At 44.1% G+C, this 18,778-nt stretch overlaps 1 protein-coding gene across 1 annotated transcript in view; it reads right to left on the bottom strand.

Annotated features, from left to right (window-relative positions):
- Window positions 1–382: 382 nt before the first annotated feature.
- Window positions 383–18,778, bottom strand: part of LOC146567796 (melanoma receptor tyrosine-protein kinase-like) — a 41,320-nt gene continuing 22,924 nt past the window's right edge. Inside the window, exons 3-28 of the mRNA XM_085285678.1 lie at window positions 18,293–18,500; window positions 15,237–15,371; window positions 14,835–14,903; window positions 14,624–14,742; window positions 13,537–13,678; window positions 13,271–13,384; window positions 13,073–13,199; window positions 12,764–12,837; window positions 12,549–12,639; window positions 11,952–12,151; window positions 11,734–11,866; window positions 10,835–10,925; window positions 10,191–10,348; window positions 10,050–10,082; window positions 8,782–8,926; window positions 8,505–8,627; window positions 8,235–8,333; window positions 7,800–7,985; window positions 6,939–7,094; window positions 6,719–6,794; window positions 5,949–6,095; window positions 5,570–5,667; window positions 4,198–4,332; window positions 3,829–3,919; window positions 1,210–3,690; window positions 383–1,130 (exon numbers count right to left, since the gene is read on the bottom strand). Coding sequence (XP_085141804.1) covers window positions 3,347–3,690; window positions 3,829–3,919; window positions 4,198–4,332; window positions 5,570–5,667; window positions 5,949–6,095; window positions 6,719–6,794; window positions 6,939–7,094; window positions 7,800–7,985; window positions 8,235–8,333; window positions 8,505–8,627; window positions 8,782–8,926; window positions 10,050–10,082; window positions 10,191–10,348; window positions 10,835–10,925; window positions 11,734–11,866; window positions 11,952–12,151; window positions 12,549–12,639; window positions 12,764–12,837; window positions 13,073–13,199; window positions 13,271–13,384; window positions 13,537–13,678; window positions 14,624–14,742; window positions 14,835–14,903; window positions 15,237–15,371; window positions 18,293–18,500 — 3,294 coding nt within the window. The 3' untranslated portion in view covers window positions 383–1,130; window positions 1,210–3,346. The remainder of the gene's footprint in view (window positions 1,131–1,209; window positions 3,691–3,828; window positions 3,920–4,197; window positions 4,333–5,569; window positions 5,668–5,948; window positions 6,096–6,718; window positions 6,795–6,938; window positions 7,095–7,799; window positions 7,986–8,234; window positions 8,334–8,504; window positions 8,628–8,781; window positions 8,927–10,049; window positions 10,083–10,190; window positions 10,349–10,834; window positions 10,926–11,733; window positions 11,867–11,951; window positions 12,152–12,548; window positions 12,640–12,763; window positions 12,838–13,072; window positions 13,200–13,270; window positions 13,385–13,536; window positions 13,679–14,623; window positions 14,743–14,834; window positions 14,904–15,236; window positions 15,372–18,292; window positions 18,501–18,778) is intronic.

Here is an 18,778-nt window from a genome sequence, read left to right on the forward strand (position 1 = left end):
GCTCCACATCGAAAGGAGCCAGCTGAGGTGGTTCGGGCATCTGATGAGGATGCCTCCTGGGCGCCTCCTGGGTGAGGTGTTCCGGGCATGTCCCACCAGGAGGAGGCCCCGGGGCAGACCCAGGACACGCTGGAGAGATTATATCTCTCGGCTGGCCTGGGAACGCCTTGGTGTTCCCCCGGATAAGCTGGAGGAGGTGGCTGGGGAGAGGGAGGTCTGGGCCTCTCTGCTTAGGCTGCTGCCCCCGCGACCCGGCCTCGGATAAAGCGGATGAAGATGGATGGATGGAGATTCTTTGATGAATACATATGACAGCACAGATCCAGTTTCACTCAAGTTTTCTTTTTGCTCAAACATCCTTTATTGTAAATATCCATTGTTTTTACAGTTAGATTGTAGCAGTGTTGAATATTTTAGTATTAGCTAATTTCATCTTGCTGATCATTATCATGGGCCTACTTTGAGCGAGTGTCCACATGTTCTTCAGTGTCTCATTATTTTGAGACCCTAGGTGTCAAACTTATAGTACCATATCACCCATTAGAGCTCTTCTTTCTCACACTGCCAACTTACTTGTAGTTATTAGACGTTTTAGAGCTTTCAGACACCGCTCATGTGGAACGAGCTGCCAGGATGGATTCAGGGGATGGTTAGAGATTCGACTTTAAACTTTCTTTCAGGATGAGTGATAACACAAAATAATTATTTTCCAAACGCATGCAGTTGGTGGGGTTAGGTTCACTGGTGGTTCTTGCCCATAGCTGTGAATGGTTAGCCCTGCATCAGAGTGACGACCTGTCCAGGATGTACCTGCCTCTCACCCTGTGGAAGCTGTGATGTCTTCACTCAGGAAGCCATTGAAGAGGTGCGGGCCACTCAGGACAAGGCAAAATGACAGACACGGCGTTCACAGTCACAAGGCTTTTATTTCTCACAACAAAGCTACTCAAATAAGGTTTGATCATTGCAGGAGAGAATCCTTCTGCCACTGTTTCTTTTTACTCACAGGGAGAGGATCCCTGAAGACCAGGATACAAAGGAAGTGTGTTCCAGAAGGAAGAGGACCAGCTCTGAGGAAGCAGGTAAGCTGTAAAGGTGAGTAACTCCCTCCTCAGGTAGGGGAGGTGATGCTGGGAACAGGGAGACAAAAGCATTAGCAGGAGCAGACTATCAGGTTTAGACTGGATGCTCGAGCTGGTCCTTAACTACCTGTGTTTAATGAGGATGATGAAGGGCGGGAATCATGACTCCACCCCTGGATGATGGAGGAAAAGCTTGCTCTGGACTCAGAGGGGGTCACAGAATCCACAACAAACCAGCACAGAACACAACAGAGACAAGGTCCCCATTCATCAGCCGGATCATTTACATGGTTCATGCAGGGACATGTGCCAGTGTCTCTGAAGTGAAAATAATATAACTGATAATCGAGTGACTGTTAGAGTGGAGACACAACATGGCAGCTGTCATCACACTCCATAAATGATCAAAAACTAAAATCAATGTCACGAAAAGCTCATATTTTACATGTAGGTCTTTCCGATGTATTAAATAAAGTTTTAGTTTACATTTTTTATGAAAACCCAGCAATGTTTACTCAGTGAACCCTGATCTGCGAGAGGCAAAGAACACCACTCACTCAATATTGGCTGAAATAGCAGTGAGGTTAATCACATAGAAGCAACATGTACATGAATGGTTTGGTTTCTGTTCTCTTCTTATGATCTTTTAGTTTGAAGTTTTCTCAGAGTCTTTCCTGTCCATCCATCATATTCATCATGGTTACATTCCTCCATCCATCCACTTTCCACTGCTTGTCAGCATCCAGATGTTGGGGCAGCAGTCTCAGCAGACATGCCCAGACCTTCCTCTCCATTTCCACCACTTCCAGCTCTTCCACAGGAATAATGTTATATTCCTAATCCAGCCAAGAGACTCCCCACTGCTTCCTGGGTATAAACAGTCAGATGACACAAGCACGTCTGGATCCTTCCATTATGGAGTAGTAGCTGCTCAGGTTGTTATTTTATCTCTTAAGTGGTGAACATACTCTGAGCATTCCCACGTTTTCCACCTACGAACTCTAAAAGATTGGTGCTGACATTTGTGGAATTTTGCTCTAAATAAACCTTAGATAAATATCCTGCAGATATTTAACTTCATTCAGTGTCAAACAAGAAAACAGTGAATGTAACCTGTTAGCAGGTCAGCTAAAGAAAACTGAATTCACACCCGAGTTCACATCTAACCACAGTTAAAGCCAAACCGAGTCACATCACATATACAGACATTCAGTGTGGTTCTCTATGGAGGCTGAAGGCTGTCAAAGGTCATAATTTACATGATATGTCTCCAAATGAGTTCAAGCACAGAGAAATTAGCTGATTAATTCTAAACACTACTGCCTTAAAAAGCAGCAGTTGTTTTTTTTAACTCAAAGCCTTCTACGCTACAAGACACATTCATGTAGTACTTTATGCTTTCCACCACTACAGCCAGTTTACACCTATGTCACAGAGAGGCTCCAGCCAAACAGGGACTCGAACGTCAAGCCATCATCTATGAGGGGCCCTCAGTAACCGATGCACCACAACAATGACAATAACTCAGCATTGTCGATAAAACTTGGGTTGATTTTTTGGAATATTCAAACTAAAAACAACCCGTTCAGCACTGTGAGCTGTAAAAGTTGGATCTAAATTTGATAGATTGAAAAGTTTTTCTGTCTGGACGCTCGAGACTCACTCCAAACTGCTCCCACTCTGGTCAGATGCTCTTTATTGTTCGTTGTTGGGCACATCTTCATCATCCATGTTCCTCTAACACATTAAAGTCCTGATCATCATCGTTTCTATAAATATGAAAACTATTTGTTCTCTTGAAAAGGAAAAGCTGACAAAGGTTCAGTACCTGCAGACAGCCTCTCAACTTCCATAAATTTACACTATCAACAGTGATACACAGACACGAGCAGTAGTGGTTAACAGGAAATCATGATTTGGCTCATTCTTGTCAAGTAAAGCAAAGAATTCATAACTTTATACACTTTATACAATAAAAGTTCATTCAGAGTATTTCAAGTCAAACAGAAGGTTTTAGTCAGACTGAGACTGTTAAAGAAACTCGTTCAGGAGCTGCAGAGCTTAAACCAAGTCCTTTGGTCCTACCAGTCAAGCAAACTTGCAAACATCAATTGTGAGTCTGAGGCTGTCGGTCTGGATGAAGTGCTGCCTCTGCTCAAGTCAGTGTTTCCTGAAGAACTGACTGTAAAACAATTAATTCCTGTGGGCAGCTTGAATGAAAGTAGAGCACAGCTTCAGTCTGACAGCCCGAGTGCTGCTGTCCCCTAGCGGACAGGAGCATGTAGAGCGCCGCCCACACCCAGATACTCGAGGTTCTCTGCTGCTGGGAGGAACAGATGGTTCTCCGCTAACGTTGCATCTTTAATGGTCTGAGGCAGGAAGTCAGCCTGGTAGTCTGGATTATCAAGGCTGTGACTGGTCACCAGAGGGCGCAGTTTGAAGGACGCGTTCAGGTATTCAGGTCCATAGGGCACTTGGGAGGTGTTCAGATCCTCCAGCGGGTGGGGAAGTGGGCCCCAGCCCAGGCTCAGGTCCTCATAATTAGGGTTTAAAACCTTGGAGAGCCGGCTGCTCTGGCTGGTCTCACTCACACTCTGGTTCATGTACTCTGGAAGACAGAGCAGGAAAATGCTGTTTAGGTATTAATTAATTTTCTGTCATGAAGACAGTTTGCTGTCTGGCTATTAATTGATTTACATCTCCTAATTATTTGTCACTGGTCTGAGTTATGTTTGATGATGGATACCGTGGTCGATGAAGTCCTTTTCCAGTGCGCTGTCAGTGGGATCGGTGATGTACCGCAGGGCGAGGCTGTTCTCTCCGGCCGGATGACCATTCTGACACGAACGAAGAGAATCAATGAAACACCTCTGTTTCATCAAAGCACGTTCATTAGAATGAAACACAGAGGAAATAAATAGCTGTACTTCTGGCCACTTATGGCGAGTGGAAGTAGACGGTTTACATTTACTTGGGTCACCAGGGGGCGCCGAACACTTTCTTAAGCACAATGTTTTTTCATGTAACACTTACTAAAATGTTTGATAAAACATATAGACATGTAACAATGTGTCTTTAGACTAGATTAGACTACAATAGGTGTGTGTGTCCATACCATGGGCCGGTCCTTATGGTTACCCATGCCTCTGTAGGGCAGCAGGTATTCGTCCGGGTCAATAACGTCCTCGGTGTCGTCGGTGCTCAGCAGACGAGAGTAAAACCTGCTGTCTGACGGACTTGGCAGGTCCCCCTGACAAAAATAATTAATGTAGTCGAGTTTATGCTATGTAACAGTTTTTTTCTTTAAAGACGATCATTATTGCTCGTTCATTTTTATTATAATGATCATCTTCTGGATTGAAACCAAAGAGAAACAGCTTTGCATTTATTGGAAGTTTGTTTGAAATCATTTTCTCGTGTTTCTTTTGAACCGCTTCTTTCTACACACCGAAACTTTACATTCCCTGTTAGTTCTGTGCAGTTAATAAATACTAATATTATTTCATTTTAATAGTTTACTCATCTATATTCACCGTGTGAGTATGAGTTAGAACACACGTTGATCCCAAACTGCTTAATTCTCTAATAAACAGGAAGTAAAGAGATGAACTGATGATATGATGTTTGTCGGGTCTAATAATTCAACTATGTTCATGTGGTTTCATAAAAAAAATCTCAGCTGTAGATATTTCTAAAATACTTTTTCTCCTGGATTAAATTTATTCCTGTTTTGTGTCTGAATGATCCAGATCGTGACATATTCTCCACGTGCACCCCGTACTGTGATCAGAATTTGGTTCTTTACATTTAAAAAATTAATTGTATCATACTTTAATTCATCATATGCCAGCGCATTCAAGAGGAAACAAAAAGAAAAGACGATGGACGGTTTTCCATATGAAAACAAAATTATTTTATTTTTCTAATATCTTCATTTTCAAAACAGGAAAAACTGAGTTAAATGTGATCATTAGAAGTAGAAATGCTTTATCTTTTTCTAATCAGTTAACTTGTTAATTAGGTTAAGTGTCAGCTTCCTTCTTTCATTTTCAGTAAGAAGGTTTTGGTTTATTCCTGTAGTTTTTTGATTACTATAAAAGTAGATTATTGTTAAGGTTAAAATGTAAATATTTTTGGATTGTTAATAATAGAACTGATTGCTGACCAAGTGATTTAGCTCCATACAGAAACACTGAGTCCTATGAGCGTAAATGATTTCTCACAAATGTCACAAATATTCGACCGATCAGACCATTAGCTTGTTTAACAACAGTCCCCCTGATGTGTGTGGTGAGTCAAGAGTTCACGTTCAGCACAGCTTTTGAATGAACAAATGTCTGAGAAATAAGACAATATTAATATTATTACATGTAGAAAATATCTGGACAGTCAGACGGTAAAGGATCTCCATATTACCAACCCTCAGTGAAGAAAATCTTTTTATAAGTGTTATTATACAAGTAAATAACATGAAATCCCTGGTTTACCTGTATGACCAGGTATCTGGACGGGTCGCTGGCCATCTTGGAGAACTCCACCATCAGCTCTTTGAACCTGGGCCGACTGGACGGGTCGATCATCCAGCCTGCAGAAGCAAAGTGGATGATTTTCAGTCTTCTGTACAGCTGAGCTGCTCCAGGCTATATTCGTGTTCGTCATACCAAAGAACTTTTAGTACTTGATGTAGAATTTTTTTGTCTGACTTCATGAAATTTAGACCGTAGCCTGGAGCCATTGTAAGACAAACAGACGCCCGATTTGGAGACATGATGAGTTTTTTGTGAAAAAGCGCCATAACTATTTAAAAGTTTCATGTTCCCATCAAGGCGCAATTTTTCTACCAGCACCACCTGCGTCTCGTCTTACATTTGACCATGATCATGTAGACATCGATGGTGCAGATGGGGGGCTGAGGCAGCCGCTCGCCTCTCCCCAGCACCGTGGCGATCTCGCTGGCCGGGATGCCGTCGTATGGCTTGGAGCCGAACGTCATGATCTCCCACACCGTCACACCTGCAGACCATCGACTGTTAGAGCAGACTCAGTGCTCGGTAAAACCTCCGTCACACAACAACAGACACGATGAAGTAAACAACATGAGTTCAAGGAGGGTTTGTTCCTGATGAGAATTTTAATGATAATGATCATTTTTATTTGCATGTATATAAAAGACAGAAATATGTTCTGGGGTCCGAACGGTGAATCAGTAAGTAAGCATCTTGAGCCTGAACCGTTTTTCTTTCAAATGCCCAGGAGGGGGCAGTCCTGTCAGACTGAAATCTATGAGAAGATCACTCTAATGCTCACTGGATCTATGACATCAGAGAGCATTTTAGGAGTTTATGGTCGACCTCTTGTGTCAGGTCATACACAAGACAACAGCATGTTAATGGTTTCAATTTTAATGTTTCCATTCGAAGTAAAATAGACAATAAAGCAGACGATTCTTTATGGAGGGCTACCTCATGATACTTTATGCTTCCACTTATCAAATTCAGTGTCGTGGGTGGAGCCTATCCCAGCTGTGATAGAACAGCTGTCTTTTTATGTCACAGTAAGAAAATAACTTTTTCAGGTGTAGTGAAACAAGTACCCAGTGGGCCTTGTGCAGGCTAGAGAGCCACAGATTGACCCACCATAACTCCAGACATCACTCTGATGGGTGTAAGTCCACTGGAGGATCGACTCTAATGCCATCCACTTAATGGGAACCTGCGTTAAACAGAGGAAGACAAACACACACAGACAGGTGAGGAACATTTTAACAACATCAACATCCTGTCTGATTTAGTCTTTTGTGGTTTTGTCCTGATAGAAATCAGCTCGTCTCCGAGTGCCATCCACATGAAAACACACCTTTCCTCCATCAGCGTGATATTCCTTCTCATCTGCCGTCAGAAGCTTGGCAAGGCCGAAGTCGGTGATCTTGACGTGGTTAGGACTCTTCAAAAGGACGTTCCTTGCAGCCAGGTCACGATGCACCAGGTGACGCTCCTCCAGGTAGTTCATCCCCTGCACACAAACGTCATGCATGCACACAAGTTTTCATTATGAGTAAAACCAGCTGTGTGATAACTGGCTGGGCTGCAGCACCAGTATCTCTGCAAAAGAAATGAAGTCCAGAAACTGCAGGTGATGCTGACTCCAACAATCGTTCAGTGTCCACAGATCCACGTGTAAAAATGTCAAAAGTTACAGCAGAAATAAACATGTTTACAGCCTCATACAAAAATGTGTAAATGACTGTAACTCATCTGTGTAAATTGTTTGTTTTTGTTTAACTTCTTCAGGCTGCTGCCTTTAGGGGGCGCCAGAGCAGCTCATCTGCCCCCATCTCCCCCTCTCCCAGCATCCTCATCTGTCACACCAGCTTTTTGCACGTCCTCCTTCACTGCATCCATGAACTATCTCTGAGGTTTTCCCGTTTTTCTCCTGCCATCAGCTCCATATTCAGCACCCACGATCCCATCAGCACACTTTATGAATGGAGACTGCTCTCATCAGGTTTCACTGTGAGCCTCTGACCTTGTACCTTGTGATTTTCCCAGCACTTAAAAATCCAAATCAGACTTAAAACGGACTAAACAGATTAGCACACGGTTTCTTGTGTTTGCATTAATGGGCCTCAGCAGGCTTAAAGAGAGCTGCACACTGAGCTGGCGCCTCAGGCAGGAGAGTTTCTCCTTAGAGGAGGTCTTGCTGACCTCATTTACTCACCTTAGCAATCTGGACACACCAGTTGAGCAGCCACTGCGCCCCAATGCTATCCCTGTGGTGCCGGACATAGTCCAGCAAGCAGCCGTACGGCATCAGCTGAGTAACCAGCTGGACTGATGATGTCAGGCAGATTCCCAGCAGGCGGCACACATGAGGGTGATCCACACTCGCCATCACATACGCTTCCTACACAGACAGCAGTGTTACTGAGAAACATCCACGGGAAAGTCTGAGCTACAGATGCAGCTGTGGAGCATTTTTAACTTCAGTGCGCCCTTTAATCAGCTCAAGATTAAGATCCAACTTTTTTAAACCCCTTAAATGTAAGAAGATATTTGGTGGAGCGACTTAAAATTCAAGACACAAAATACTTAACAGTCACTAACAATGTGTTTGTATAGCAGGAAAAAGAAGAAGCACACAGAGGAGTCTTACATCCAGGACTTCTTGGTTGGCTTTTGGTGACGTGGCCTCTCTGAGAACTTTGATGGCTACTGGGATCTTCACATTCTCGCCTTCAGGGATCCACAAACCCTAAACAAACAAACACTTTATTCTGTCCAACTAGCAGGAGTGCGACTGGGCTGTGGTGCGTTCAAGTCTCAAGTGTTGGATGACAGCAGCATTTCCTCTGCTGCACTCACATGACTAAACATTTAAAGTACCACCATGAGGGGATCATTCTCTTGTATCAAACATATTTACCTTGTACACCGTCCCAAAGGCGCCGGAGCCGAGCACCCTGACCTTCTTAAAGTCGGTCTCCTTCAGGATCCTCAGCAGTGCCTGGTTAGGTGCCTGACCACTGGGGGTCAGCGGCTCCACCAGCTAAATGACAAAAGTCATCCAATAGCATCATATGTAGAGAGACTTCAGTTCATATTTTAGAGCTACCAACCAAATCAAACCCAGGTTCATCATTAATGCATTCATTTTACTATCGATCACGTTTTAAATGCAGAATGAAAAGCTGAGTCTTCACCTCTCTCTCCTGCAGCAGGCGGCGTACAGTTCGCTTCCTCTTAATTTGCATTCGTCGTAGCAACACAAAGATGATCAGTGACACAATGACGAGAAGCAGGAGCCCTCCAATCACACTGGCCGCCAGTGTAGAGTGTGCAAGAGAGCTGTGAAGAGAGAGCGTTAAATGATGCTGACAGCATGCAGAGTCATAGAGTCCTGTTCAAACTGGAGATGGCACGATACCACTTTTTTATTCCCTATACCGATATCATAAATTTGAATATTGGCCGATACTGATATAAATCTGATACAGTGCATTTTATAATCGGTAAAACTTTTTTTAAAATATCTTTCTGCATTTTGTATAAGTTCATACTCAAGTAAAAAAATATTCTGCTATACCTGTATGCAAAAAAATACACTGCACCCAAAATATTTCATAGTTCAGCAAAACTGATCAATCTAATAAACTTAAACCTGCTCCATCCTCCCTATTCTGGTATTTTAAAGAGTACTTAGCAGAAATATTAAATAACCAAACTAATGGGGTTGCAAACTCCCAGCAAAATAAAAAAGGGAACCACCCCCCACCTCATCATGATTAATCGACGTAATCAACTTTAATTTAATGTGCGTGTAAAAAATGCACAGAAATCAATTATTTTTCTACAATAATTAAATAGATTCAACATCTTTCTTCAACAGAACTGCACAGATGGTTCCCAAAGGAAAAAGTACTACAGCTTACTAGGGTATATTAGACTTAACAGTTACTATATACAGTAATGGACTTCTATACATTTTACATCACATGAAAACTTTGGTTGTAAGATTCAGATAATTATTTATTAAAAGCTAGACATTTTAAATGAGAATAAGAAAGAAAAGTATGTCTTTGTGCCCCCTTTTCCCTGTTAATGCCCTATCGGCCCCCCTGGCTAAACTTTGCTAGCTCCACCCCTGCACAGTTACCAGCGTCAGCTACGTAGAAAAAGATCCTGGTGTAGAAAGTAATATTAAATAAATTCTAACAACAGCTGATCAAGCTTAAACGTGCTGCTGTTGTTCAGCCGCTGGTTTCCTCTTTCTGGTGCAAAGTGGGCCAAAAACAAAGAAGAGAGACGATCAGCTGATCACTGATCAGTTTCATGATTGAAGTAGCAGCCGGAGAGAGAGAATGAGAGACAGACGCCCCATATATATATATTGTTGAAATGCAAAAGTTTATTTGGCATCATCTTTTCTGTGTTGATTTCAGTTAAGATACAACCAAAGATATATTTTTACCCATTGCATCCAGACAATCCAGGACCAGAACACCTGCAGACACACAGACACAAAACATCTTAAATCCAATGTTAGACGCTCTGTTTAATATCAGCTGCTCTGCCGACACCCTCAGCGGGGATTCAGCAGCATGCGCCTCACCCCTCGCTGCAGTTCTGGTGGCAGGACTGGCACTGGCCCATTCTGTCGGCGTATTTCCAGACCAACTTGCCTCCCTCTCCCTGCACACCATGAGGGCAGTGTGGCACGCAGTGGGGGCCATCTTTAACATGGGCACACTGGGAACACTTGTCAGGGCCCTGCAGGTGGGGATGATGATGGGGATGTTCATTTTCTAAACCACGATTTATGATTTTTGTCTTTGTACAAGGACCAAAATATTTACAGAAAAACAAAATGTGCCAAAAAATGTTTCATTCTCAAAGCGAAATCTACAGATTCCTCATGTTTCCTGTCCCGTTGTTAACACGCTTGCTCCTGTATTTTTCTGCAGGATTAATTTAACATCTACTGATCATGCCCTTTTTACCTTAATTTTTGATATAAATCTCAAAAAGAACTAAAAATATGTTTTTAATACACAAAATCTTAAAGATCTGCTTTGAAAAACCTTAAAAAGTTTGAACTTTCAGGTTCAGACATGACTTGAAGAAGAGTACGAAGTATTAATTAGAAAAATCAGCAGCTGTTACAGTTGCTTGTATGCTTTGACTGTCCGATGCTATTTCATACTGTACACTCCTCCTAGCAACAATGGCAACAATAGCAGTAGAAGCTGCACTGACCGGTCCGGAGCAGGTCAGCGACCCGGTTTGCAGCAGACACTCTGGGTGACACTGGACACAGCTGCCATTTACCTCCACCTCTCTGGGTTCCCTGCAGGAGGACACAGAGAAAGATCCAGAGTCAGTGTGCAGAAGCTCACCGGGGGAACAAGAGCTCGGTTTTCTGCACTGATGGAAATTATGGATTTCCTCCAATAGCCACTTAAGGCTGTATCCAGCAGGGGGTCCAGCCCCACAGACTCACATGTTACAATGAATTAATTCATAATTAACTAACCTTCTAAACAACTGTTCAGGGGTGACTTGTTGTGCAGCTATTTTCAAGTATTTCCTCCAGTTTTGATGAGTGAAATTCAGCTTTTTTTATTTGTTTCGGAGCAACCTGCACTCATCTGAATTACTGGTATTTATGTTGGGAGTGTAGTGACTGCAGGGACAATGACGACTTTTACCTGGATGTGTGTGTGCTGTAGAACAAGTTTATTTGATTTTAGATGTTTGTGTATCATCTGTGTTTGTGACATTAATTGTGTAGAGTGTGAATATTGAGAGACTAGGTAGCAGCTAAGGTAGCAGCCAAATTTAGCAGCAGCACCAGGTTAGCTTGGGGTTATGCCTGTAACCTCCGTTCTCTGAGTGTTGGGTGTAGTGATTCTGTAAATTTAGTATTAAATAAAAATATATGTAGAACCTAAAATATTTTCAGCACGTATACATGTCTGTGTATCAACAAAGTTTATGGTTGAGCTAGCTAATCAAGCTAGCTAATCTTAGCTGATTACTTTATTCAGCTTCTGGCTGAATATAAACGGACAGCAGAAAGCCTGTTTTGAAGCCTGACAAAAGGCTTCACAGAGACACAGCAACTGCTTCACTAATGTTTAAAGTCTATAACTCACCCTTGCAGCAGGTTGCACGACACCACACAGCGGCCCTTGCGGTTGAATTGCCGGCAGGACAAACACATGGTGGGCCCTGGACCCCAGCAGCCTAAATCTGTACACTCCGTGTCACAGGTTTGATTGTTCCTCTCTGTGTCGCAGAGACAAGAATATTGTCTTATTTCTCAGACATTCGTTCATTCAATAGCTGTGCTGAACGTGAACTCTTGACTCACCACACACATCAGGGGGACTGTTGTTCAACAAGCTAATGGTCTGGTCGGTTGATCTGAATAGGTGGGCCCACTGGTCTTTCCAAACATAACATAACTCGGGGTTATTCTTCACTGCCACTACTCCGGCACTGACCTCCTTCAGAGAGCGCAAACCCAGCCACCGCAGGTGCTTCAAGCTCACCACGGCCAAACTGTGTTTCCTGAAGAGCAAGAGTCCATAAGAGGGGGGTACATAAACAATACAGAGCCACCATCAGCACTCTTGCTGGTCCAACAACCATCCATCCATCCAACATCCATCCACCAACCTTCTTCCGCTTACCAAATCATGTCATGCTGACACTGATACTGAGTAAAGTCTGAAGTCAAACGAAACACAGACCAAATATCTACATATGAAACCAGTGTTGAGCTACACTTCCATTTGTCAGAGTGCAAAAGAAACCACCCATTATGCAAGCAGATTTATGGGCCCAGAATAGCTCAGAGGTTTAGTTGTCATAGTTCCTTTATAACCTCGGTGTAAACTGTTATCAGTTTGGAAAGAAAACCCACATATTTCACATATTTCTGGTATTTCTGGACAGTGAGACTCACGAGAATGTCGTTCTTCCTCTGATGATCTCCAGGTTCTCAAACACAGACAGAGATGTCAGATTCTTGGGCCAGAACTGAATCATCAGGTAACCTGGACGACACAAACACTGGTTGTTGCTGCAATCTTCAAAACTTTAACAACTCCATGAATCAGAGGGCAACGAACTACAGATTCAGTTAGTGTGACTCCCATTGCTCTCAGGCTGTAGACCTACCAGTGATTTCCTTCACTGTCTTGAAGTTCTCCAGCTTCTCGGGCTCCATGGGTGGGATGTTGTAATGTGGATCCCTGGAATGGCAAATCAGCACAAGTCATTGACACAGAGGACGGCCTACTCAGCTGACTGCACTGAACATGAATAAGTCATTTATTTCTGTCAGGCTAACTTAATGAAGCCTGTGTTTCATGACAGGCGAGCGTTGGCGATGTGCTGAGGTGTGGCTGTGGGTATGATGCTGTTAGCATCCAGCTACCGTGAAGTCGCAGTGTAACACTGTGATGTTTAGTGGGAGGAGCTCCTCACCCAGTGAAGGAGGATTCAAGGATGACGACGTCGCCGTTGATTTTGGTGCAGTCCTTAAACAAGTCAATGTTGGAGGCGTTGATAGCGATGGTGTTGATCAGAGTGCCAAACCTGACCCCGTCACATGCTGCAGGAGAGAAAGAGCTGGTCAGGTGATTTGATTGATTCTCAGGTGTCTCTCACTCGCGCGCTCTCTACCTTTAGGACAGGGTCCGTCACAGTCTTTGCAGCGTTGGATTCCATTCTCCTTCACCTCGTACATCCTGTTGCTACAGGAACGAACACACGAGCCTTCAGTCACCACGTAGTTATCTACACCCAACCAGAAGCAAACAGAGCTCATTAAGGACAAAGACCATGTTTAGGTCTCTAGCTGGAAGCTACATTGTTTTCAACCCTGTCACACTGAGGCTTCCAGGGACACCACCACAGGTGGATGATGTGACTTATGTGTAAGTCCGTACGTGGGCAGGCTTTGACGCAGGTCGCTCCAAAGGTGAATTTGGCGTTGGGGTTTTCGACCACCTGATGAAGTATGGAGTCATAGCGTTTCAAAGGTGGACACGCGTCTTTACAGATTCCGTCATCGTTGAAAGCCCTGCAGGCCTGGAGAGCACGAGGACAGACAGAGAAAACAGCCTGTATTTAGTCTTTTAATAAGATGTTTTTTAGCCCGAGTTTTTTAAAACATCAATTCTGAAAAAGTTGTGACACGACACAGTTGTAACATAGAACGCATATCAAATCTTTAACCTGAGAAAATAAGAAAAATATGAGCTCATTTTAAATTTGATGGCAGGAACACATCTGTAAGGTAGAACAGGTCTATGTAAAGGTCTGTGAGCTGAGGCCAGCAGCTGTCCTGCTCTGATGAAGGATTCCAGCTGCTCAGCAGTCCTGGCTTTGTTCATCCTGTTTCTGGTTCTGTGATGTTCCAGATGTTCTCAGCTGGCCCAAGGTCTAGACTGTAGGCAGGCCAGTTCAGCAGCCACACAGCAGGCTGGGCCCAGGTGATGCTAGTCCAGCTGAACTTTCTAACAATGTGTTTAATTACAGTTTATGAATTAACGAGGCGGAAGAAACTACTTTTTCCCGGGTAAGTTTGGATACCTTTTTTTATTTTAACATTAAAGTCTGTGTGATGATCTGAAACATGAAAGTGTGAAAAATATGCAGAATTAAAAAATCAGCTGTTTTATGTCATGTTCACATCTGGAGCTTCTTCTCTGCATGATGGCGCTCTGATCTGCAGATGTGGAGCTGAGCTGTGAAACCTGTCACTGATCTCCATCACACAATCACACCTGCTATTAATGCAGTGCTGTCTGAGTCCCCGAAGTTCACGTCTATCCAGTACTGATTTTTACTGATCGCTCCAGATTCTCGGAATCTTTTAATGATCTCATGTATATGTAGATAATGAAATATTCAGAGTCTTGTAAATGTGTCTTTGCTGATTGGTGAACACCTGCCCGTCTTGTCCTGTAAAAATCTTTGTCCCAGACATGCAAACTGTAACTGCAGCAGTGCTGTGTGAGGATTAACACTGACCAGGCAGTCGGTGGCCCGAGGTCCAGTGCAGCCCGCAGCACAGTGCTCGTTACAGCAGTCGACGGGTTTGGGCCCCCGACACCTCCAGCTGCACTGCTCTGCACACAGCAGCTTGGTGACTGACAGAAACAGACAGAGAGAGGGACAATCGACACGTACCATCATGTGACTTTGAACGACTGTGTGAGAGCAGGAAGGAGTGTGTGCTTACATCTCTGACAGTGATCCTGTCCTGCTGCCCAGCACGAGCTGTTATGACAGCTGGGGTCACACGTCTGACCTGGACACACGCACACACACACACACACACACGCACACACACACGCACACACACGCACACACACACACACACACACACACGCACGCACGCACGCACGCACACGCACACACACACACACACACACACACACACGCACACAGGCACGCACACACACACACACACACACACACGCACACACGCACACACGCACGCACGCACGCACACGCACACAGGCACGCACACACACACACACACACACACACACACACACACACGCACACACAGAATTATGAAACCCTTCAGATCACAGCTCAGTGAGCAAAGGCTGAAAATCTGAATCTCTGCTCTGCGCACATTTCTTTGGAAAGTCGTCCTTGGTGAACACCACGCTGTAATTGCTGGCCTTGTCCACGATGTCCCACCAATCGATGGTCTCTATGTTGCACAGCAAAGGATTGCGGGTCACCTTTACACCTCCTTTCAGGATCTCTGTGAGGATAATGAAGCAGACATAGGCCAGCACGTCAAAACATTTTCCAACATCCTCCAACACGTCGCCTCTATAAACTATCTGTGAATAGGGATGGTTATCGAAACCCGGTTCTTGTTGAGAACCGGTTCCCACTGTTTCACTTCCTTGGAAGTGTTTGCCATTTTTGCAAACGATTCCCTTATCGATTCCAGTCGCCCCGAATGACGTCACCACGTTGTGGAGCATCATTTACCTGGCAGGAAACACGGCGCCCAAGCAGCTCAAACGCTCAAAAGTTTGGTTATACTTTACGAGAACGGATGACAACAGGGCAACTTGCAATACTTGCAAAGTAGATATTTAATTTAGAAATAGGAGGAAACACTACGAATATGCAAAAGCATTTGCTCACAAACACGCGATGACCTTAAATGAATGTCGTGTTTTTAATTCCGCTCCGGACTCGTGAATCTCAACCCAGCAGCAGCGGTAACGTTTGCACGTCCTCTTCCGTTAATGCGGCAGGTAAATAATCAGCTAACAGTGCATATTATGTTAGCGCGATCTGCCTTATTACAAACCTGCCATTACTGTGCATTTAGTGACCATGATGAGAGAGACAGAGTCTGGCTCAGATGCTGGCAGTTCTCGCTGCAGTCTGCCGGCAGCGTCTCCTTTCAGGCCAGGATAGACGAATGTCACCGAGCAGAGACTCAGTTTGTGGTCAAAGGCTTGCACCCGTTTGCCACAGCAGATGATTTTCAGTAAGTGAATGTGTTTAATTGTAGGCAGGGACATTACTGGATATTCTTGTGTAATTGCTACTGAATAATTTATGTTTTACTTTGTTATTGCTACAGAAGAATATTTATTTTATTATTTTACATTTACAATGTTTTTCCTGGGGACCCTGTGACACCCATTGAAGAGCCGTAGGCTGGATCTCTTAAGATCTCACTGTTGGGTTTGTAAGGCCATGTTACTCCTAAATTTCTATCTTGTTCAAAGAGAAGATATAAAACAAAGTTCTGAGCTAATCGACCTTAGTGTTCTCCTTTTTTAAAAAGAATCAATAAGAGAATCGAATCGTTAAACAGAATCGAAAATGGAATCGGAATCGTGAAAATCTTATCGATACCCATCCCTACCGTTGACCACAGAAACTTTTATCTGTTTTTATAAGCAGAAAGGATCAAACTCTACAGCGCAGACATCATTTTCCATCGTGAGACACTGACAGCGATAATAACATTCATACGACTTATGTTGTATGAACAGATATGAAGGTCTTTGTCAGCAGGATATTGATGCCCTTCTTCACATTTTCCATCCTGTGACCCAAACTGAAATCTTTATTGGACCGATTCTGGTCCCTGGGCCTTATGTTTGACATGCCAGCTCTAGAGGTTTAATCATCTTCATCTTGATTATCTAACATCTGAAATTGTGATGTTGCAGCAATAAAATTTTCAACATATTTTTTGATTTGAGGAATTTTTGGAGGAAGACGCAAAGTATTGAAATCATCAAAGATATTTATTTTTTAAATATAGTCCACCGAAATCCAACAAAGCATCTCTGTGAGAGCTCTCTCCACAGCACAGACTTTAAGTTTCACTTAATGCTGAGTCCACAGTTCAGCCGAAGCAGCGAGTGATGGCCAGGGTGTGGTCTGTTTCCTGCTGCTGGAGCACAATCAGGCGTTGACTGAAGAGTTTTAAATGGTGTGTCCACCCAGCTCAGCATGGGTGTCATCACCTCTTCTCAGCAGAATGAAGCAGAAAACAAAGAGCTGACCAAAAATAAAAAGTGAAGGTGCACAGGAACTCCTCCTGCCAGCACACAGCTGCACTTGTGACAGGCAGGACATCAGCATGTAAAGTGTGGGTTACACACTCAGGCTCAGTTTGAAAACAGTGTCAAGTCGTTTTCTTTTAGCTCGTGTCTCTACAAACAGTTCATGTCTGAATACTTTTAGCTGCAGTTCTTGTTGAGAATCAGGATCTCCAAGTCAGGAGCCATTGTTCTCAGAAAGAACAGGGTGGAGCGCCCACTCTGGGTGTAGCAGTGTCTCAGGGTCCTGCAGCCACCGGCTGCAAGGTTCCTCCACTCAAATCACACTTGTAGCGTTTCATAACGCAGTTTTTGTTGTTAAAGAGTAAAAACACAGTTGTTGTTGGCTGTTCCAAAATCTGAGTGTCCTTGAACTACTCACCAGCTCTGAATTATCTGGGAAGCTTGTGTGTGTGTGTTTGTGTGTGTGTGTTTGTGTGCGCGTGTGCGTGCGTGTGTGTCTGTGTGCGTGTGTGTCTGTGTGCCTGTGTGTGCGTGCGTGCGTGTGTCTGTGTGTGTGTGTGTGTCTGTGTGTGTGTGTGTGTGTGCGTGTGTGTGTCTGTGTGTGTCTGTGTGTGTGTGTGTCTGTGTGTGTGTGTGTGTGTGCGTGTGTGTGTCTGTGTGTGTCTGTGTGTGTGTGTGTGTGTGCGTGTGTGTGTCTGTGTGTGTCTGTGTGTGTGTGTGTCTGTGTGTGTGTGTGTCTGTGTGTGTGTGTGTGTGTGCGTGTGTGTGTCTGTGTGTGTCTGTGTGTGTGTGTGTATGTGCGTGTGTGTGTGTGTGTGTGTCTGTGTGTGTGTGTGTCTGTGTGTGTCTGTGTGTGTGTGTGTCTGTGTGTGTGTGTGTCTGTGTGTGTCTGTGTGTGTGTGTGCGTGTGTGTGTGTCTGTGTGTGTGTGTGTGTGTGTGTCTGTGTGTGTCTGTGTCTGTGTCTGTGTGTGTGCGTGTGCGTGTGTCTGTGTGTTTCTGTGTGTGTCTGTGTGTGTGTGTCTGTGTGTGTCTGTGTGTGTCTGTGTCTGTGTCTGTGTGTGTCTGTGTGTGTGTGTCTGTGTGTGTCTGTGTGTGTCTGTGTCTGTGTCTGTGTGTGTGTGTCTGTGTGTCTGTGTGTACCGGTCAGGCTGCTGAGCTGCAGCTGTTTCAGGCCGCTGGTGTAGTTGATGGTTGCAGATGAGGCGTTCTTGTGATAGTTAGACATCACCAGCAGAGCGAACCGGCCTTCGTACAGGTTCTGTCCCCGGATCAGTCTCAGGTTGACCAATGGGATGGTCGCCACATCGTTCATAGCGATCAGAACATAACCGCCTACTTCCTGGATGGACTAAAGCAAAGAGGAGGATAAATGAGTCCAAATAAAGTCAGTCATTATTGTCAAAGTAGCCTTTAACAACACTCTTATTGATTGGTTTGATTAACATCATTTGGAAACGCTTTGCTCGCTGCCCTGTTTCTGTGTTTATGTATGAATGTGTTGCTGAAACCTGCCCTTCATCTTTCTTTCAGTGTTCAGTCACTTTTATGTGCAGGCATGGTCACATGACCAGCTGCCTGAGCGCGACGGATCTGACTCCCACACGGTGCTTCTCAAAGTGTTCCCCT

The sequence above is a fragment of the Mchenga conophoros genome, linkage group LG9, assembly GCF_057382185.1.
Source record: "Mchenga conophoros isolate Kocher_MC1m ecotype Shallow Benthic linkage group LG9, M_conophoros_male_GT1.1, whole genome shotgun sequence".
Lineage (NCBI taxonomy): Eukaryota > Metazoa > Chordata > Actinopteri > Cichliformes > Cichlidae > Mchenga > Mchenga conophoros.